Source organism: Xenopus laevis, chromosome 7L (genome assembly GCF_017654675.1).
Source record: "Xenopus laevis strain J_2021 chromosome 7L, Xenopus_laevis_v10.1, whole genome shotgun sequence".
In the NCBI taxonomy this organism is placed as follows: domain Eukaryota; kingdom Metazoa; phylum Chordata; class Amphibia; order Anura; family Pipidae; genus Xenopus; species Xenopus laevis.
The window spans coordinates 48,553,152-48,575,117 of NC_054383.1; the positions used below are offsets into that span (position 1 = coordinate 48,553,152).

At 38.5% G+C, this 21,966-nt stretch overlaps 1 protein-coding gene across 1 annotated transcript in view; it reads left to right on the forward strand.

Moving 5' to 3' along the window:
• Positions 1-21,966, forward strand: part of LOC108695792 (heparan-alpha-glucosaminide N-acetyltransferase) — a 208,757-nt gene that overhangs the window by 22,386 nt on the left and 164,405 nt on the right. The window contains exons 5-6 of the mRNA XM_041568935.1: positions 6,842-6,911; positions 8,282-8,345. Coding sequence (XP_041424869.1) covers positions 6,842-6,911; positions 8,282-8,345 — 134 coding nt within the window. The remainder of the gene's footprint in view (positions 1-6,841; positions 6,912-8,281; positions 8,346-21,966) is intronic.

Below are 21,966 nucleotides of genomic sequence, written 5' to 3' on the forward strand. Positions count from 1 at the left end.
CATCTAGTTCATAGCTTCATTAAAACAAAGTAATAGATAAGACACAGGTTAAAGCTATTGCTCTAAATTACAAACCGATGCAGCCCTGGCAGGTCACTGTAGCGGAAAGAGCCTTAATTAGCACATTACATACTGGCTGTTCATTGAAATGACTTACCTGACAGCTAATCTAATACCATGCCCTCAATGATTCAGCTTTTTGTACTGTGCCCAGAGCCTTTGCCTTCTTTTAAATCATCTTACCTATGACTGTGTTATTATTAACAAGAGTTTATAAAGAACAAACATATTTCATAGTTCCATACATTGCTATAATATGACAAATTCATAAAACATTTAGATTATATATGCCGGGGTAGAGAAGCTCCTTCCCAGGTTATAGTTTAATGAAAATTATAAAAATATTAATTCTATATATTTAAAATCCTGCGAAATTTGCATCTGGTCAAGTATCCCTTAGTAAGGAATCAGTAGGAAGCATGTTTTGGTCACCTATTTTAAAGCAATATGCAAGACCTTAACCAACTAGAGTACAGTAAGGAAAGAAAACAAAGCAAATGAGCGCTATTGGTTAAGGCAAAAGGAGGCAAAGAGCCCTTCTCAAATGCAAGACATGCACAATGATGCCTTCTTAAAACAGAAAGTATTCACATGCCACACATAGCACTGCCTTAAAACCAAAAAATGAGAGGCTTTAGGCTTTAGGCCCTGTCTTTGCAGGTTTGTTGTGTTACCATTGTTGTGGTACCATGGCAGAAAAGGTGTGTTTTTACTGAAAGATCATGTGACATTTAGACTGCACACAGGTGGACTTCCTCTCACTAATTATGTGACTTTTAAAGGTAATTGGTTGCACCAGGATGTTTTAGGGGTTTCATGGCAAAGGGGGTGAATACATATGCACATGCCAATTTTCAGTTTGTTTTTTTTATTTATATATATTTTTCTCATTTCACTTCAACAACTTAGACTATTTTGTTCAGATCCATCACATAAAATAAGATTAAGAAACATTTAAATTACAGGTTGGAATGTAACAAAATAGGTAAAAATCCAAGGGGGTGAATACTTTTGCAAGGCAGTGTACTGTATATCAGACAGCCATGATGTCAGATGACTAAAACATACTTCACATATATTTGGGTAAAGTAGCCATTTATGAATTTTATATTCCCATGGTGGTACTAATTCCTAGTGCACACATACAAAAACTGAACTGGACACAACAATGATGTCATTAGGTAGAGGGTTACTAGATCAGCCAATGGAAAGGAGGAAGAGAGATGACTTACAGCACAGGAATTACTAGAATTACTAACCCAAAATTCTTGGATCATATTTGCCCCCTTGGTCAGTGAGCATGTGCAGAAAATCGACTTTTAACTCTACTGCACATGCTCATCCACTTCCCGGTTTTACAAGTCACGAGGGTCATGACGTCATCACGTGAATTTTGAATAATTAAAGGGGCTTTGAATCCAAACTCATTGCCTGTTGTTCGGTCTAACTTGTTTAGTATATGGGTGTGATTCTCTGTCTGTTTGATTTCAGTTTTGATCCTTGCCTACCTGACTATTCTGAACTGTGCCAATCCTGACCTTTGCCTGCCTGACTATTCTAGACTCTGCCAATCCTGACCCTTGCCTGCCTGACTATTCTGAACTCTAGCAGTGTTGACCCTTGTATGCCTGACTATTCCTTGAACGCTGACTGTACCAACCACTGCTTGTCTGACCCCGGCCTGCCTGACTACGCTTTAGTTTATTCCCTGAACTGTTGCCTTCCATCCAAATCTTTGGAAGTGCCCCTTTGCTCATTCAGAACATCTGCTTTGCTCCTCTCAAGGTAAGACCTGGCGGCATCTGAGAAACTGAGGGCTCCTCCCAAAGGCTGCTACATACAGCTGGAAGATTGAGCCGTGACCAGGGAGCTTAGCACTTGTTCTGAATTTAGGGAGCCGTACTTGACAAATACCCTGAGCTAGTGTAGTTTTCAAGGATCTGGAGCACGACCTGGGGTCTCAAGTAAGTTATTATAATCACTGGGGCGGAACCTACAATTTTTGCAACCCACCAGTGTTTATGCCTTTTTTTCTTCTTTAATTGACCAAATATTGTTCATTCTATTTTCCAAAATATACTAATGTATACAATAAAGAGAAGCAAGTGTTGTTGAATACCCAAGCAAGAGCTGCTATTGGTATATCTGTAAACAATATGAAACCTATTTACACATTGTGTAAAATTAGTATAAAAAGCAATCTTAAGTAAATTACAAATTTATAAAGGTGCATATTTTCGTATATATGTATGGGACCTGTTATCCAGAAACCAGTTATCAAGAAAGTTCCGAATTCTGGGCAGGCTATCTTCCATAGACCTCCTTTTATCCAAATAATCTACACTTTCAAAAATGATTTCCCTTTCTCTTTTTAATAATAAAACAGTATCTTGTAATTGATCCCAAAAGATTAGACTTAAAGCACGGAGATCTAAATTACGTAAAACCCCAGGTCCTAAACATTCTGGATAATATGTCCTAGACCTGCATGCCACTTGATCATGCTAATTAACAACATTTTTTAAATAGTGTAGCCCATTCTAGTCAATTGGAAAAATGAATCTGCCAAGTAAATTCCGCCATAAAAACCTGTGTAAAAAAGTAGAGATGGATGATTCTTTTTTGATGTTTTTAAAATGTGTTCACAATCAGACAATGATGTGAGGTGCGTTTGATCACTTTTGGCACCGTTTGATAACTAGGCCTCCAGGAATGGCTTTTTCCTAGTACCTTCTGGGTATATTTATCAAAGAGTGAAGTTATAGATCTCCACAGTCCGCAGAGTGAAATACCGCCTCTCTCCATTTATTTCTATGGTATTTTTAAAGGCGTATTTATCAAATGGTTATAGTCAAAGTTCACTATTTGATAAATACGCCTTTAAAAATCCCATAGAAATAAATGGAGTGAGGCGGTATTTCACTCTGCGGACTGTGGAGATCTCTAACTTCACTCTTTGATAAATATACCCCTTGGTGTTTACTGTAATCACATTTTCTTGGCCATGACACCTCTAATGAAGTCCAAAGAACCACAATACCCTTGATAGCTTGTACATGACCCTGCTGTTTTTAATAATAGTATTATTAGCCTAACAGCACAGTTATGAAGGCAGGCCCAGATAAAAACTAAGTAAAAAAGGTGATAAGCCAATATGCTTGTAATCAGTCAGACTTATTAAAGAAGAAGGAATGTAATTTTGCACTTGGGGCTGCCAAATGTTAGGCACCCCCAAGAGATTGCATTAACTTACCTGAAACCCAGGGCCGGTGCTCCTATCAGCAGAAAACTGCATGGGCCCTGGGCACCACAGATCACTTCTCTTCTGTCTTCCTCTATCTTCGCGCAGCTGCAAATGCACAGTAAAACAAAGACCCGAACTTCAACTAAAAAGTTGGATATTTCATTCAACTGCAAATGCGTTTGCCCTGGGAAATTTGAAGCAAGGAGAAGCTGTTAGAGGGTCGATCCATGGTGCTCACTGGTATAACCCCAGGCCAGTGCAGTTTTATGCTGATAGGAGCACCAACCCGGGGTTTCAGGTCAATACAATCACTTGGGGTGCCTAACATTTGGCACCCCCAAGTGCAGGATGGCTTTCCTTCTCCTTAAACCTGTGTTGAAGTATCCCTTAAATGGACATTTACTGATACAGGTATAGGATACATTATCCAGAAATCCATAATCCAGAAAGCTCCAAGTTATGGAAAGGCCGTCTCTCATAAATGCTATTTTAGCCAAATAATCCACATTTTTAAAAATGATCTCCATTTTCTACTTAATAATAAAACAGTAGTGTGATACTAAACTCTATAGTTAGTATAGGTATGGGTATATATAATATGTGTGAAAGTAGGGAGGAGTGTGTGTATGGATGCTGGGTTTTCATTTGGAGGGGTTGGACTTGATGGACTTTGTCTTTTTTCAACCCGATTTAACTATGTAACTTGATCCCAACTACAATATAATTAATCCTTATTGGGGCAAAACCAGCTTATTAGGTTTATTTAATGTTTACATGATTTTCTATTAGACTTAAGGTATGAAGACCCAAATTATGGAAAGATCCATTATCCAGAAAGCCCCAGGTCCCAAGCATTCTAGATAACTGTTCCCACATTTGTACTTTCTATCTTTCATTAACAAAGTACTAAGGAAAATAAAAGAAAAGTTTTGTGGTCCCTTAAACTAAATGAAGAAAAAGGAAAAATGAAAAATCCAAACAAATCTAGCAAGGAAGACACAATCTTGTTCTAATGTCATTGATTTTTAATTAAAGAGCTACAAGCATGATGATCTTGTTATGGGACGTTAATTGACGTACTTCAGGTTGCAAAAAAAATACCTTCTGAATCTTGGCTTCTCTCCTGCTGTCTTAAAGAACATAATCAATAAACTGTTAAGGAGAGACTACAGGCATTTAAAAAAAAACAAAAAAAAACATTATATATAACAATACTAAGATTAGGATGCAATTGCTGAAAAAAAAGATTGTTTATTAATATTCCTGCAGTGATACAAAATATACTGTCCATAATGCAGACTTAAATGAACCCTTTTTCAGCAGGGTACACCATTTTATTATATAGACACATATACTGTATAGCAGACATAAAAGCAGCATCGGTACCCCCCTTCACACCACATCTAGTGGCAGATTTATCGAGGGTCGAATTTCGAGGGTTAATAAACCCTCAAATTCGACCCTCAAAGTAAAATCCTTCGAAATTGAATATCGAATTCGAAGGACTTTAGCGCAAATACTTCGATCAACGATCGGATAAAAATCGTTCGAAACGAACGTTTCGAACTATTTTGATTGATCGAAGGATTTTTATTCGAATTCGAATCGAATGGTCGAATGATTTTTAGTTCGAATCGAAGTCAAAGGTCGAAGTACCCAAAAAATTACTTTCAAATTCGAATTTTTTTTCATTCGAATCCTTCACTCGAGCTTAGTAAATCTGCCTCCTAATATTGGTACATATTTTAACATTCTAGACAGTAAGACATTGATTAACCACTGACTTGATCCATTCTCTATCAGTGATTGATGATTCCAGGAAACCAACCTGCATATAACAGAATATAACAAATAAGAGAAAAGGGGTGCTAACTGGTTTAATGTGCAAAAACAAATAATGTACATGAATATAATTAATCCTTATTGAAAGCAGAGCCCAAGGGTTAAATGCCAATTATTCAACAGCTCCAACAAATATTTCACGTGGGGTGCTACCTCCTTCATTTGCTGGTCCAAAGTAGACAAAGTCTACAAATAAACATAAAAGAAAGGGAGTGCTCCCATTGTGTAAAATTGCATCAGCACCTTTATTCAAAGAACGTTATATTGCACTTACAATTTAGCAGAAAATGATTGTTCATCAATAAAGTCAGCTAAATCTGTTTCCAATGTGTTTCGTCATATACTGACTGTCTCATGGGTGACGAAGTGCTGTAAACATCCATCCAGCACTCCATAAACCTTCAGAAAGTCAGGACACGACAAAATGCTTTGGGAACAGATCATTTTCTGCTAAATTGTGAGTGCAATATATCTTTGTTTCATTAAAGGTGCAAATACAATTTTACACAATGGGAGTGTGCCCCTTATTTTATGTTTACAGAAATGGGCAGGAAACTAAGAAAATAATATACACTGAATATTCTTTTTTTTATGCTGAAAACAAACATGGTAAGTAAGGTTCAATCAAAATTATTATTCATATAGTACCGACATATTCTGCAGCTCCAATGGAACTTATAATATAAGGTCCCTATTGCATCACACACACTATAGTGTTTCACACACTATGGTGTTTTTTCACAACATCATGTAAGATTTTATGCCGATCTGTGACATAAAATACTGATTATAATTCCAGGCTGTAATACAGATATGAGATCTGTTATCCGGAATGCTCTGGACCTGGGGTATTCTGGATAACGGATCTTTCTGTAATTTGGATCTTCATACCTTAAGACTATTACAGATCATGTAAACATTACATAAATCCAAATGGGCTGGTTTGGATTACAATAAGGATTAATTATCTATTAGTTTGGATCAAGTACAGGGTACTGTTTTATTAGTACAGGAAATCATTTTTAAAAATTTATATTTTTTGGATTAAATGGAGTCTATAGGAAACAACCTGTTTGTAATTTAGAGCTTTCTGGATAACAGGTTTCCGGATAACAGATCCCACACCTGTACAACAAAACGTGAAAAAATCCAAGGGGGAAACCACTTATGCAAGACACTATCAGGGGAATGTAATTAAAGTTGCAAAGAGCAAAACAATTCACACCAATAAGACTAAAAATCCACATGTCGCAATGCAATATTGTTCCTTAAACTGTTACTACATTGCGAATTTTAATTGCACATTGCGAATTTTAATTTCTTCTTAAGAAGTGCTTGAAGGTGTCGTTATCTTTTGGAGCAAACATAACAACTTTTTCATTAAGAAGTTATATTACATTGACTGCGCATTGACGCAAACTATAAAATTCGCAAACGGTCTTCCACTGTCGGAAGTGGTCGCTAAATAGTTTCCGGGTTTCCGCAAAAGCTATATTAAATTTGCGCAAAGCAATATTTGCTCGTGCAAAGGCATAACTTTTCTCATTGCGAATAGATTTTGCGTTAGCGACTTTTATTACATTCCCCCCAATATGTGAATCATTACCTAGGTTTTTATTTCAACCATTAATAACCATTAACAAAGAGCATCCGTGTTTTTTCCTGAGTTTTCAATCCATTATATTTTCTTTGCAGCTCTTCTGGTTGCATTTGTCATACTGATAGGAGTGTGTGGACTGTATCACCTTTCAGGGTACATCAGTAGGTATGTATTTAACTAATTAGATCTTATGATCTCACCCTTCTTTACATGAAGCCTTCATATAACATTCAGACTTTTGTTATGTGTGTTTATGCAGCTTTTCTACATAAGTACAACTGAATGAGCACATGTTAGAAAGGGGGTTGTATTTTCTCTGTTATGGGGAGGACCATTTATCAAAGGATGAATTTCGAACTCATGTGAATTTTTTAAATTTGAATATACTCACAATTCGACTGGGAGGTTATTTAAGATAAAATTAGAACGGCTAATATTCGATCGAATAGTTCAGACCTGAAAATCCAAATCCTATTCGATTCGTACTAATCAAATTTTTCTCCTGAAAAAAAAACTTGAATGTCAGGAAGGCTATTAACACCTCCAAATGGCTCAGCGGACCTCTGCCATTGACTTGTACATGAACTTGGCAGGTGGCAAAATACTCTAATTAGGACTGTTTCCATGGGTGAGGTTTGATAAATCTCACATTTGAATTTACATTTGAATTGGGAGATTTAAATTTGAATGTGTGAATTTTTAAAATCAAGAATTCTAATTTGAATTGATTATTAGACCCTTGATAAATCTTCCCCTTAGTGTATCATTCTGCATTGTTAGCCCTATCACACCTGCTAAAAATCTATTTAAAGCATCCTACACCCTTACATAAAATGAGTATTAAGTTTGATGCCATTTACCATAACCATCTTATGCTTAATAATCTATTGGCATGGATGGTATTCTTATGATTCTCTATTTCTGAAAAGTTATTCCATCTTTTGCCAAACTTCTACACTTGTGCATGCACACTATTGTCAAATTGTCATATTACTGTGAACATGCAAGTCTATCTGGGTGTAAGGGAAATACTAGTAAGGTGGCAGCACTTACAGTAGAAACCAGGTCAGAGCATTTCTTTTCTTGAAGAGGACTACCATCCCAGGCTGAAAATTGTGATTTGATTCACTGTAATATTGCTACCCTCCCTAGTAAATGAGACTCCTTTTTTAACTCGCTTTTTTACCCTATACCATATACCATATATTATTTTCTGAAAATTCTTTGTATACTCAGATACTAACTATGGTTTTTCTACAGGGAAAGACTGTGCATACAACATCTTAGATGTTGACTGTTAATTTGAAGCAAGCTTGTTAATGTTGCACAATTAGCTATAATAATGCCTCCTAAGCAACCTGATAATCTACTATACCTTTAATTAAGCAGTACTTTACAAAGCAGCACTGTTTGATCAATACTACACATGCTTTACAGACAAAAAAACAATCATTATTCTCAATTTCTCTGAACATGATAAGTGTCCCCACCTCCTGCCATTCATGAGTAATGTGATTAACCCGACGATTTTACAGGCTGGCCTGCTTCCGGAGACTGCAGCAGTACTGGTGCAAGAGGTTGCCCTTTTTTTCTAAGCATGTGAGTATGGGCAGATACGTCAATATCTTATGTTGAAGTTTGGCTAAACAGCAGGTATCTATCTATCTATCTATCTATCTATCATCTATCTACTTTATTTGTACACTTACACATACATACATACTGTACATATATATATATATATATATATATATATAGTTTTTTTTTTTAATGCAATTTGTCAAATATTCTTGATAATATAAGGTCAAAGGTTCAAAGGAAATTCATCTCACAATAAGGAATTGTCATATATAATTGCTCCTTCAGGAAGCTTAACAATTAAACTTTGTTAACCATTACTTGTCCATGAACTATGCAGTGGTTAGAACTGATCACACGCTAGACAAAAACTTTACCTTGGTATAACTACATTTCTAAGCTTTTTCTATTGGTGATGTAAATATTAAACCTTGACTGATCTGACCAGTGTAAATATGTTTCTCAGTGTTACTGAGAGACCAACACACAAAAAGTTATAGTGGTAGTTCATATTTATGGGGTGCATGCCATGCAATACTAGCTAAGAAAGGTTTTATAATTTGTTATAAAATATCAAACACACAGCAAATGGAGTCTAGTCTATGAGAGATGGCTTTCCCATAATTCAGAGATTTCTGGATAATGGGTTTCTGGATAATGGATCACATACCTGAATCAAATTGCAATTGGTTGGGTCAATGAAAATTGTTTATATTACATATTTACAAAGTGCCAACATATTCTGCAGCAATGTACACTATATGACTTATAATTCATAAGGCTCAAGGTATACATCAAAGTGCACTTTGCGTCCTGCCCTGCAGTCTTGGGAGAGCAGGCCTGTGTCTGCGAACTGCTTGCATTCAGCAGAACTGTATTCGTGAGGGGCAGGGTGAGGCATGTAGGCATCCCTACAAGTGCTTTTTAGTGAGTTAGCAACTATGTAAATTATCTTAAGTAGTTCTCAAATATTGTTATGGTATTCTGTTTATAATGTATGGAAGCTGCCAAGTACACTGCCCTGAAGAATGTGGATGAGGAACTTATTACGGGTGGTTAATGACCCAAAACACTCTGACTAACGCATGTAGCAATGTATTCATGAGGCACACACAAGTGTCTACACATTTCAGACCTCAGATCTGTGGCATTTCAAAAAAGTGCAGGCAGGGCAGAAAGTAGACAAAAACATGGATGATGGGGGCGTGGCTGAATGGCGACCTGAGCAGACGTGTCTTCCCGGAGCTCCTGTGTCTGAGCTACATTATTCAGCCTTTGCCATAAGCAAACTGGACACAATCGCCCAAGATGGGCAAAGATAACAAGAAGAAGCTTCAGACGCCGAGCCACACTGGTTCTACACAGGCAAGAACCCCTTCGGTGACTAAATTCTTTGAAAGAGCAGACGATGATGAGGGCCTACCTTCGCACAACAAAATGGCGGGGGCCCCCGCCCGGAGTCCTAGCCCGACGTCCTCTCTGAATTCCGCACCGAGATCCCCAGCCCGCACGGATCTTCAGGAGCTGCTAGCTTCACTACCGACAAAGTCGGATTTAAAAGACATGGCAAGCTCGATTAAAGCGGCGCATAGATCCGAATTGGCCAGCATACGCGACACGCTTAAAGACATTGGTGAGAAGTTAGGCGAAATGGAGGCCCAGACCATCGCGATCACGCTAGCGGCAAAGAGATCCACTGAGCGGGTCAACGATCATCACAAATATATTTTCCTGTTGCGGCGACATATGGAAGACCTAGATAACCGTGGTCGCCGAAATAACATCCGCATACGAGGGGTTTCCGAATCAGTGAAGCCGCCTGAGATTGAAGCCACACTGCAAGAAATTTTCAACACGGCGCTTGATAGGCCTAAAGACACGGCCATTGAATTTGATCGTGCGCATAGAGCTCTAGGCGGCTCACAGCGGAGTGAACAACCCCGAGACATTGTTTGTTGTCTCCACAGCCATAAGCTCAAAGAACTTATTATGCAAAAAGCCCGCACAACGGGCCCACTGATGTTTGCAGGCTCTAAAATAGAGGTGTTTCAAGATCTTGCCTGGCTCACTCTACAACAGCGACGCACTATGCGCCCACTTACCACGATGCTGCAAGAGAGAGGTATAAAATACAGATGGGGGTATCCATTCGCACTGACGGTGCAAAAAGACGGCCGCTTCCATAGCCTTAGAGAACCGGATGATCTACATCAATTCTGCCTTAACATCGGCGTTCCGGCAATGGACCTGAAGGAATGGAGAGACTTGGCGTACAATGGGGATGACCTGCCCATTCCAGATGCACAGAATTGGACGACCTCGTCCAGGAAAGAGTCGACAAACCGAAGGCCCAACTCCAAGCCAGACTGAAGAATCGATGGCGCAGGAGGCTAAAGGCGGTTCATGGACTTTATTTTTCCTCTATGCTCTATTCCTTTACCATACAGGACAGTGATCGAGGGTGATGTATGAGATACGGGCATTTTGGGGGAGCGAGGGCATGGGGATTATTATTTTACTGTCATGTTATGCTGATTGCTGTTATACCACCATCCCTCTGGCTCTCTTTCTCCACCATTTTGCTCCCTCCCCTATATCATGCTTACAAAATTACTTCTACACATGTCGGTATACCCACGGAGTAATCATAGGTCGGCTTCCCCTTCCGCTTTGGAAAGGCACGGGAGCCGGGATATGAAGACACACGGTTATATCTTACCCCACTTATTGTTAGTACTTGTAGACGGTATCGTTATTCACCCCACGTACCCCTCATTACGTCTTCAAATATCCGCACTGTATTTCTCTCCTCGCGGGTAGGAGATCTGCGGACGGTTGAATGCCCGTGAGTTTTGCCCGGGTTGGCCCTAGGGGCGAGACGACCCTTTGTGCGCATATTTCTTGCTGCATCTGCCCTCAGGGCTTTTCTCTTTTTCTTTTTGAGTTTTACCAGTTAGAGATGTTTTTTACTGTTTTCAGAGTGATACGTGACAATCCAACTACTGATGCTGCCTGGAACGATGCATGGTGGGAGGGAGTGCGCTGGAGTGCTAGGGCCATTGCTATAACGTACACATCTTATTTTGTTATGATGGACCATGGCTGATTTCACACTAAAGTTGATGTCCCTGAATGTCAATGGCCTCAACACCCTGTACAAACGTAACTGCCTTAAGCTCGAGCTGAAACGTCATAATGTTCAAATTGCCCTATTACAAGAGACCCATTGTAAGATAAATGCAACTTCTAGGATGCTTTACAAAGGCTTTAGCACTGTATATACAAGCTTACCGCAGGCATCTAAAGTGAGAGGCACAGCAATCCTAATAGCTGATACCACAAACTGGATTCCCATGGGACATATCTCAGATAAACGGGGCTACTACACCGTTGTTAAAGGCATCATTCATGGGAAACATTACACGATAGCTTCATTATATCTTCCGAATAAAGGACAGCTCCACACTCTCAAATGTTTTTTGCAGACTGTAGATCATTTTGCAGAAGGTACCTTGTTAATCGGAGGGGACTTTAACTTTGCAATAGAACCAACTCTGGATTGTCTCTCCGGAACCTCATCCATACCGTCTAACTATCTTTCTCAGCTTAGAACTCTCCTTAACTCTCATCATCTGATGGATGCATGGAGGATATTTCACCCAGAAACCAAGGATTTTTCTTTTTACTCGAATGCATATCAACAATATTCCCGAATAGACTATTGTTTTGTACCTCACTCATGCTTACGGGCATTGCGCCAGGTGACTATAGGTTCCATTACATGGTCTGACCATGCCCCTGTCTTTCTCCTTATCTCCAATGAGCAGCCCAAACCGGAGAGATGGCACTGGAAACTTAACGAATCCTTGCTTGAAGAGAATTCTACGCTTGCACACCTGCAGACAGTGCTACAGAACTATTTCACAGAGAATGATACCCCCGACTCTAATTCACAGATGGTTTGGGAGGCTCACAAATGTGTGGTGCGGGGTGAGCTTATTAAAATTGGCTCCCAAAGGAAAAAAGAAAAAACTGCTACCTACAATAAACTTTTAGACACTCTGAAACAATTGGATTCTCAACATAAACAGTCTCCTTCCCCAGATTTGCTGAAACAAGTAACAGACACAAGAAACCAGATTAAATCTTTGCTCACTGCTTATACGGAGAAGGCGATCTTCTACCAGAAACACCGATACCATGAACATGGTAATAAATGCGGGCAGATGTTGGCCAATGCATTAAAGTGTAAACAGAGACGTAACCAAATCACGAAGATTAGAACATGTAAAGGAGATGTTTCGACTGATTCTCAAACAATAGCTGGCTCCTTTAGAAAATTTTACCACTCTTTGTACAACCTTCAACCCTGTCCCCACGGTGCTGATCTGCACTCGGAGACACTAACAACTTACCTTCAAAGTGTCCCGCAGGCTCCTCTAGATGAGGCAGCCTATGCAAACTTAGAAGCTCCTATCACATCAGAGGAACTTCTGGAAGCTTTGAAACAATCGCCGAGCGGTAAGGCACCGGGTCCGGATGGCTTTACTGGCTTGTACTATAAAAAGCTCAAGGACCTTTTATTACCCCACATGCTGGCCTGTTTTCGGACCACTCAGCAACTAGGTACCTTGCCACCCGATGCTAGCATGGCTCATATTACCTTACTTCACAAGTCAGGGAAAGATCCTTTGGACGTTAAAAGTTATCGCCCAATCTCTTTAATAAACGTTGACACAAAATTATACTCAAAAATTTTGGCGAACAGGCTACGCAACCTAATTGGTGACTTTATCCATCCAGAACAAGTGGGTTTCGTCCCGAAGCGAGAAGCTCGCGACAATACTCTACGTGTCTTTAGTGTTATTCACCATTGCAGGAAGCATAAAATACCATTGGCCCTTTTATCAACTGATGCCGAAAAGGCCTTCGACCGCGTTTCTTGGGTCTTTCTCTTCAAGTGTCTCTCTTGGTTGGGGTTGGGGCCAAATATCATTCGCAGCATTCAAAGTTTATACTCCACCCCTCAAGCCAGCATTAGAGTGAATGGCCACCTGTCAGATTCCTTCACGATCAATAATGGGACACGCCAGGGTTGTCCTTTATCTCCCCTTCTCTTTATAATCACCTTGGAACCCTTCTTGCGCAGAGTTCGTTTGAACCCTGATATCAGTGGAGTAAGTATAGCAGCCTTCCAACACAAAACTGCGGCATACGCTGATGATATGCTGTTCTTTATAACGAAACCACATATATCCCTACCGAATTTGATGCGAGAATTTGAACTGTATGGCGCAGTTAGCAATCTTAAAATTAATTACCAGAAATCTAGTTTGTTGAGCATATCCCTCACTCCGGACCAAGTAGCCCTTCTAAAGCACTCATTTGCATTCGCAATGGAAGAACGGTCCTTCACATACTTAGGCTTGAAAATATCTGCAAGACTGGAGAATTGTGTGTCAGATAACATACTCCCTCTACTGAAAAATGCTCAGAAGGACCTGACTCAGTGGGATAGGCCTGTATTCTCCTGGTTCGGTCGCATTAATATTGTTAAAATGGATATTTACCCCGTTTCCTTTACCTATTTCAAACTATTCCATTCCAAATCCCGATTCACATCTTCCACACGCTCCAGCGGATGATTACACAATTTATTTGGCAGAAGAAAAAAGCCCGACAGAAATATGCCTTTCTCACTCAATCCAGAGACAGAGGTGGAACGGGACTCCCAGACCTTTTCACTTATTATAGAGCAGCGATACTACAACGTCTGCTAGACTTTAAACATGCTCACTCTACGAAACTATGGATCCCTATAGTACAATTCGACTCCAGTGTGCCCTTAGAAATACTACCTTGGATATCACGACATCATCGTCCACAGAACATCTTGTTTAACCCAATTGCTTCCACCATTTTCAAAGTTTGGGACAAGGCAAAATTTAAAATGTCTCTGACTAACATCCACTCCAGACTGATTCCAATTTTCCATAATGCGGATTTCCCCCCGGGGCTGAGAACAACTAACTTCAAAAGCTGGCCCCATTCGGACTCCCTATGGGCGTTTCAGCTTATGAATGGAAGACACCTCAAAAGATTAGAAGAGATATTAGAACCAGATTCAATCACCTCCATGGATCGCCTCAGACTATGCCAAATTCGACATTTTCTCCTCTCAGAGGGGACATTGCAGCCGCAAGAACCAATGGACACACCACTTGAACAACTTTTTGTTAGTCGTACTCGATTCCCCCATGAAATCTCTCTATTGTACAAAATTATCATGGACACATACCAATCCCCTGCTAGTAAATTTCGCAATATATGGGAATCTGAACTTGGTACTACCTTTACTGATGCTGAATGGTCCCTTATCCAAGAGAAAACGTTTAGATCGGCTCAATGCACAAAAACTACAGGAGCTCAACTACAAAATTTTTTCACAGTGGTATAGAGTCCCTACCAAGTTGTCCAAGATATTCCCAAATCTACCTGAAACCTGTTGGAGATGTAACCAAGGAAGAGGGACACTTACTCACATCTTATGGGACTGTCCTAAGATCAAACCATACTGGACGGCCATTATGCAGCTTTTACCTCGATTTACCGATCTAGAGATTACTGACTCCGCATCTTTTTTCTTATTACATAACAACCATATGTCTACGGCACAATATAGGCGCTCGTGTATCTCAACGATGATCAATGCTGCGAAGGCACTCATACCCAGATATTGGAGATCGGAGAAAGTTCCCAGTATTAAAGACTGGGCTCAGAAAGTACAAGAGTTGTATCTTTTTGAAAAACTGAAGGACACTGGAGAGCAAACGCTTGGGACTCGATGCAGACTAAAATGGTGTCATTGGCTGCTCTATACAGAAACTCCGGAGTATAAGGCATTATTCTCCTAGACCTCGTAACATTTATGAGGCATGTGTTCACCTATTGGGGTGTTGGGTTCCATGTCTGTATACCCTCGGGTGCTCTTGGCGTTCCTCCCTCCTACCATGCATTTCATACAATCCCAGGTTTTAGACGTTCTAGACCCGATGCCATATAAGTGATATTGAGTTATAGAGAGTAACACTTCTCACTTCGCCTTCATACCGATCAGCTAGGCAGCTTAAGCAATCGAAAGGCATAAACTGTGTAGATCACGATCCTTAGTTTCACTCTGACTATGTTGAAGTTACTCTGTGTTTTTTCGGAATTTTCTTCACTCCCCCCCCTTTTTTTTTTCTTTTTTTTCTTTCTTCTTTTTCTTTTTCTTTCTCTCTTTCTCTCTCCATTAAGGTTTACTAGCCTTCCAATTTCAGTGGATTCATATGTTTTTGTTCTAATACTAGATAGCAATATAAGAATGCATACATGTATCTCTGTAGATTGTGAATTATGCTATGAGGTATTTTGCTGAACTCAAATGTTGCGAGTTTGGATAACATAGACAATTGGAACTTCAATTCTAATTCCGCACTCTATAATTGTATTCAACGATATTGCTAGGTATTGCTGTATAAATTGCAGAGGAGTCTTCTTTCGTATGGCTCTTCTATATTTTCAGCTTTGCACTTGTTGGATGGCGTTTAATTGTATTAGTTATTATTATTGCTTCCTCCCCACTCCCCTTTTCTTTTTTCTGTATCCCCTCCAGTCGTTTTATCTCTAAAATGAAAAATAAAGAATTTATAAAAAAAAAAAACATGGATGATTAAACCTGTTATTTCGCAGTTTGCACCTTGTCCTGTACTTTATAATGACCCCTAAGAACCCATAGTAAGATGTTGTTAGCAATAGTAATAAAAATAAACATTCATACCTTTAAACATTTACATTAAACACCTTTTATTCATTAACAAGATACTTTCAACTATCACAAGATTTTTCTATCTTGATGCAGCTAATGCTTAAATTTTTGAAGGTATAGACAACTGACTGTTCATTTTTGCTAGCCAAGTGTAGGCATTCTAAAAATAATGGCATAGCTTTGTACAGACTATGAGGTTTGTTCCTTTTAAAACTGCGCTGTTTCTGACAGGCTATGCCCCAGTGATGGCATTTCATAGTATTTTGCACACAAGACCATGCCCACAGGAACTGATAAGGAAGACTGTAATGAGCAGCCTGAGATAATGATATCTTAGGCACCATGGCTCACACAGCAATTTAATCACGACTACTTGCAACCAAAATTAATATGCCACCACTCACTTCATATTGCTACCATTCATTTGAAAGGGAAGCACCACAGGTCACCCCTCAGGAAGAGAGTGAAGGCTCTAAACCCCAAAATGTAAGATGAGTCAAATCCTTCTTTACAGAATATAGGGACAAAGGGAAAATGATTACACTGTCAGTACTAAATAATTTCAGTTGACAAATACAAAATCAAGACAAGGTACAGTGGCCTTATAAGGTTACCAGAAATGTTTATCAGATAATATTTTCTTTATTTATCTGGGAACATAAACTCCAGAACAGAATAACTAAAACATATTTTGCCATTCTTAAGATAGATGAAACCCAACTCAAAATGGCAGGCAGTGTGGGCAGAAAAATGTGGCCCAGCTGTCCCTGACAGTATAATAATGACAAAATGAAATCAAGAATCTAGTCAGTCTCTGCTATCATTCATCATGTGTAGCTGGAATTGAGTTTGCCTTTGATGTACAGTATTACATGATGTAGAAGCTGATCTAAATCTTTAGTCATAGTAACCCTTTAGTTTATGTGGTGTTTAGAACAAAGTGGGTAAATTAATTTTGCATCATGATAATTGGGAAATAAAAATATGTGTACAACAACAGATCAAGAACCCCAAAAACTGCATGGCTATTGCCCAACTGATGTAACCTATTTTCAAGCTTTGCCCCTTTCCTGATTTACTTCATTACATTTGAGATATAGGTTCCTGTTGCTTTAGGTTTATGTTGCTAATAATACAAGGAAGATGCCCTGCGATATATTAGACACAGCTGATGTATGCTGCACAATGAAAAACAGCTCTTTGCAGCCCCAGGTGCACAATGAACTCTCTGGGGCATATTTACTTACCTCCAAAATTGCGCCAGCGATGGCTTCGCTGACATCGCAACACTTCATCAGGACAGCACTAATTCACTAAAATACGAAGTTGTGTCCAGGGTGCCGAATGCTTGCGAAGTTACGCTAGCGTTACTGCGGCAAGCAAAGCGAAGTTACGCTAGAGTTGGCTAATTTGCATATGGCGGGAAGTTAAAGTTAAATGAACGTATAAGTTTTAGCCAATACATTACACTACACAAGCCCAGGGAACCTTAATAAAATAAACTAGAGTTGTTATATTGCCCTACACATGTGCCAACTGTATAGTTTATGTGCCATATGTTAGGAAATGTAGGGGGGAAGCCGGGTACGATCTTTTGCAGCCTATCACCCTGTAAAAAGTAAAAGACGCCAGCGTTTTTTAGGACTTAGAAAAAATGTCAACTATTTTTTGACCAAGTCCTATTTACTCTATTGCACTTCACCTGGTCTGAGCTGGCGAAGGCAAGTCTGGTGCAAGAGGTAACGTTCAGTCAAATCTCAATCTTAGTGAATTAGCGTAGTTACGTTCATTCGCCAGAGCGCAACTTCGCCTGGCGTTACGGTGCAAAGTACCGATAGAGTCTATCTCCGATATCGAAGTTACGACATCGCCCGTTAGTAAATTGGCAAAGTTCCCGAAATGAAGCCAGCGTTAGTCACTTCGCCCTTTAGTAAATTTCCCCTCTCTTTCCATTTAGAATAATACGAATCAATGAAAACAGCAACACTCTAGTATTTTTGTAAAAAGTTAAAAACCTTTACTGAGGTGTCAAAGGAAACGTTTTAAATTATTTGTCAAGCCTATAGTTACAAATACAATCAAGTGTTAAATACCCACAGGAAGAGGAGGGGCCACAAATGCTTACCTCCATTTTACCCATAATCAGCGAAAGTAGTTCAAGTGTCCAAATCCAATTAAAGTCAAGGTACTTTATTACTTTTAAAAGGAAATAATGTGAAAAGTATCATATGAATCCTTTGAAGAAATTCTATACTGAAATTCCCTCCATCTTCATGGCAATTTATACAGAACAGTATCCCATGCTTCAGTGCACTTCTGTCTACCAGGTATTGTGGACAATTTCTCTCTGGCTCCATTGCTTAATTCAGGGGACAAATCACCTTAGAACTACTCTGGATTTGGAGCTTCCACATTTTAAATCTTACTGTCTCATTTAAAAGTATTGTTTCTGTTGATATTGTTATGTCTCAGCCCTAAAAAAAACAATTTCCGTGAACAGAAACAGAAATATGGACATAAATAAGATACAATTTTGTAAAATACATCCCCATAATCCCCATTGTTTCTCTCAAGGTTTATCACTTAGGTTTAATACTTTTGGAAGCCCACAGAACTTCTATTCTTGCATACACATTCTGAAGTTAGATCTTGGCATATATGCAGCAAAGCAATAATAAACACATCTCTTAGTTGTGTAAGTAATTGCATGTTTATGGTCCATTTTGATTGTTTCCTCATTTCAGTAGCAATGTTTATATTTTTCAAAAACATAATTTTTATGCATTATTTTGCAATATATTGTCAGACATCTGCAAAATATGCAGTTTTGTCATCTCTGCATATCCATTTTACAGTGTCTGTTCCCTTTGACAGTTATAGATTGTCTTGCTTTGTACAGCATAGGGTTTATATTTATTCTCTCAAAATAATTTTATTTTTTTTAATTAATTTTTACTTCAAAAACGTAGCATTCTGGTGTCTTTATGTATGATTTAACAAACAGAGAGCTTCAGTGACTGATCCACTGAGTGCAAGCCTAATGAGTCTCTGCTGGTTAGGTTTAGTAATAGAATGGAGTTTGTTCTGGTCAGCTCATTTGTCTCCATTACGTACATTTCCACATTGTTGAAGTGGGCTCTTTCATATAACTGAAGAGTAAATTTATTTAACAACCACTGACCTCCATGGAACATGGAGAAATGGAGAGTTTAAGAGGAGGCTCCAGAAGAGCACTGTTCATCTGATATATTACTGTTGGTACAACCATTTAATCCTTAGTTAATTAAAGGCTACAAGAGCAAGGCACAGTGTAACAGAGGCTAATAAAATGAAAGCAGTGAAATAAAATTGTCTCACAAATGACCATGGTAAACTGCAAGAAAGGTTGAAAAACGCTCCTTTTTTTAAAATACAGTATGTAAAATGGTATTGATTCAAGTTTTGCTGTACCGAAGGTCTTAGGTTTTTAATTCTGCTTCAATGTTTTGTTTTTCTATCTTTCCTGAAGTAGTTCTTCATAACCCAATGTTGGATTGGAAGTCAGTGTAGTGAGCTTATAACATTGGGAGGTGATGGTATGGTATGCCCATTGCTGGAAGAGCATACCACACTTCATACAGTTATCCTTCGTCTCTCCTTTGACCCTCCTCTTAATACAAGATGGTTACTTTCCTTTGAACAAGGCATGTGTTCCATTGTGGAATGCAATAACGCTAACTTAACTGTAGTTTAATACACAGATTAACCACTGCGCCCAGTTTGAATATTTAAACTTTAGCTCTTATACAGTAATGGACCTCTTTTGCTCCCTAGCAAGCTTCCTTAGCCAACTACAACATGATGAGTTTATAGTATCCTTAGGAAACTTGTCTTATACTGATTTAAAATTAAATGATTTGTGGTAGGATGGACAACTACAACATGATGAGTTTATAGTATCCTTAGTGAACTTGTGTTATACTGATTTAAAATGATATGATTTGTTGTAGGCTAGACAGACATGTTTTTAGTTTTTAGTTAAATAAATACTTGATTTGATGTGTTTGTGTATTGATTTGCATATGCAAATTAGGGGCAGGGAGGGAAAGCGCGTGACTTTTTGTCACAAAAGAAGGAAGCAAAAAATGTTTTCCCCTTCCCACGCCTAATTTGCATATGCAAATTAGGATTCAGATTCATTTCAGTATTCAGCTGAATGAAGAACGATTCGGGGGTTTGGCCGAATCCAAAATAGTGGATTCGGTGCATCCGTAATATATACATATAAATATATATATTTATATATACAGTCAGATGAAAATGTTTGGGAACACCTCTCAGCCTGCATCTCAAGAAAAAAGATAACAGTAGTATGTCATTCATTTCCATCTGGGGTGTTCTCTGAAGCAATATTCAAATGTGAAAAACTGGTTGCACAAAAATTGGGCTAGCCTTGTTGTTTTGCTAATTTGAATGCATTTACTTGCTCAATACTGATTACTGGCAACACCAAATTGGTTGGATTAGTTTGTTAAGCCCTGAATTTAATAAGCAGGTGTGCCAAATCATGAGAAAAGGTATTTAAGGTGGTCAATTGCAAGTTGTGCTTCTGTTTGACTCTCCTCTGAATAGTGACAGCATGGGATACTCAAAGCAACTCTCAAAAGATCTGAAAACAAAGATTTTTCAGTATTGTGGTTTAAGGGAAGGCTACAAAGATATCTCAGAGGTTTAAACTGTCAGTTTTAACTGTAAGGAATGTAATCAGGAAATGGAAGGCCACAGGCACAGTTGCTGTAAAACCCAGGTCTGGCAGGCCAAGAAAAATACAGGAGCGGCATATGCGGATGATTGTAAGAATGGTTGCAGACAACCCAAAGATCACCTCCAAAGACGTTCCAGAACATCTTGATGCAGATGGTGTATCTGTACATCATTCTGTGGGGCTGTGTGGCTAGTTCATGGACTGGGGCCATTGTTAAAGTTGAGGGTCGGACGAATATCAACAAATTCTTTAGGATAATTCAGTTTAATTTTGTTATGATGCATATTGCATATTTTCTGTTAACTATAAACTTTATGTCACTGCTGAAATACTACTATTTTCATAAGGCATGTTATATATTAAAAGGAAGTTGCTACTTTGAAAGCTCAGCCAATGATAAACAAAACTCCAAAGAATTAAGAGGGGTTCCCAAACTTTTTCATATGATGATGGCTCAAGTTTAGGAGCCGAAACGTTGTAATAAAGCCAACAAGTTTTTGTTTTTCACCAAAAGCCCTGTGCGTGTGCTTTTGTTTTTTGCGTTATGGATAACTATTTATAACCAGCACCCAGGCATTACTATACAGTGATCGGTGCACCAGCTTTGGACTGTATATATATATATATATATATATATATATATATATATATATATATATATATATATATATATATATATATATACTGTATATATATATATATATATATATATATATATATATATATATATATATATATATATATACACACACACACAGTAGGTATGGTTTTATCATGGTTCCTGTCTATAAATAAGGATCATGCACTTCCCCTTCACTATAGCTTACCGACAAACATGAAACAATTTTATGGCAAAATTGAACACAAATAATACTGTAAAAATACAGGATTACTTCTGCTTTATAGGCCTTCCGATCTATTAAGTGTTCTTCATAGCCTTTATACATTATATAAATTACAGAGTCATCCAGTCTTTCTTGTGATGAATTAATGTTGGATGATGAGAATTGTAAAGTTTCCATTATCTTTTATTTATAAAGCAGAAATATATTGAAGTGCAGTGAGGGATAAGCAATAATTACAAATGGATA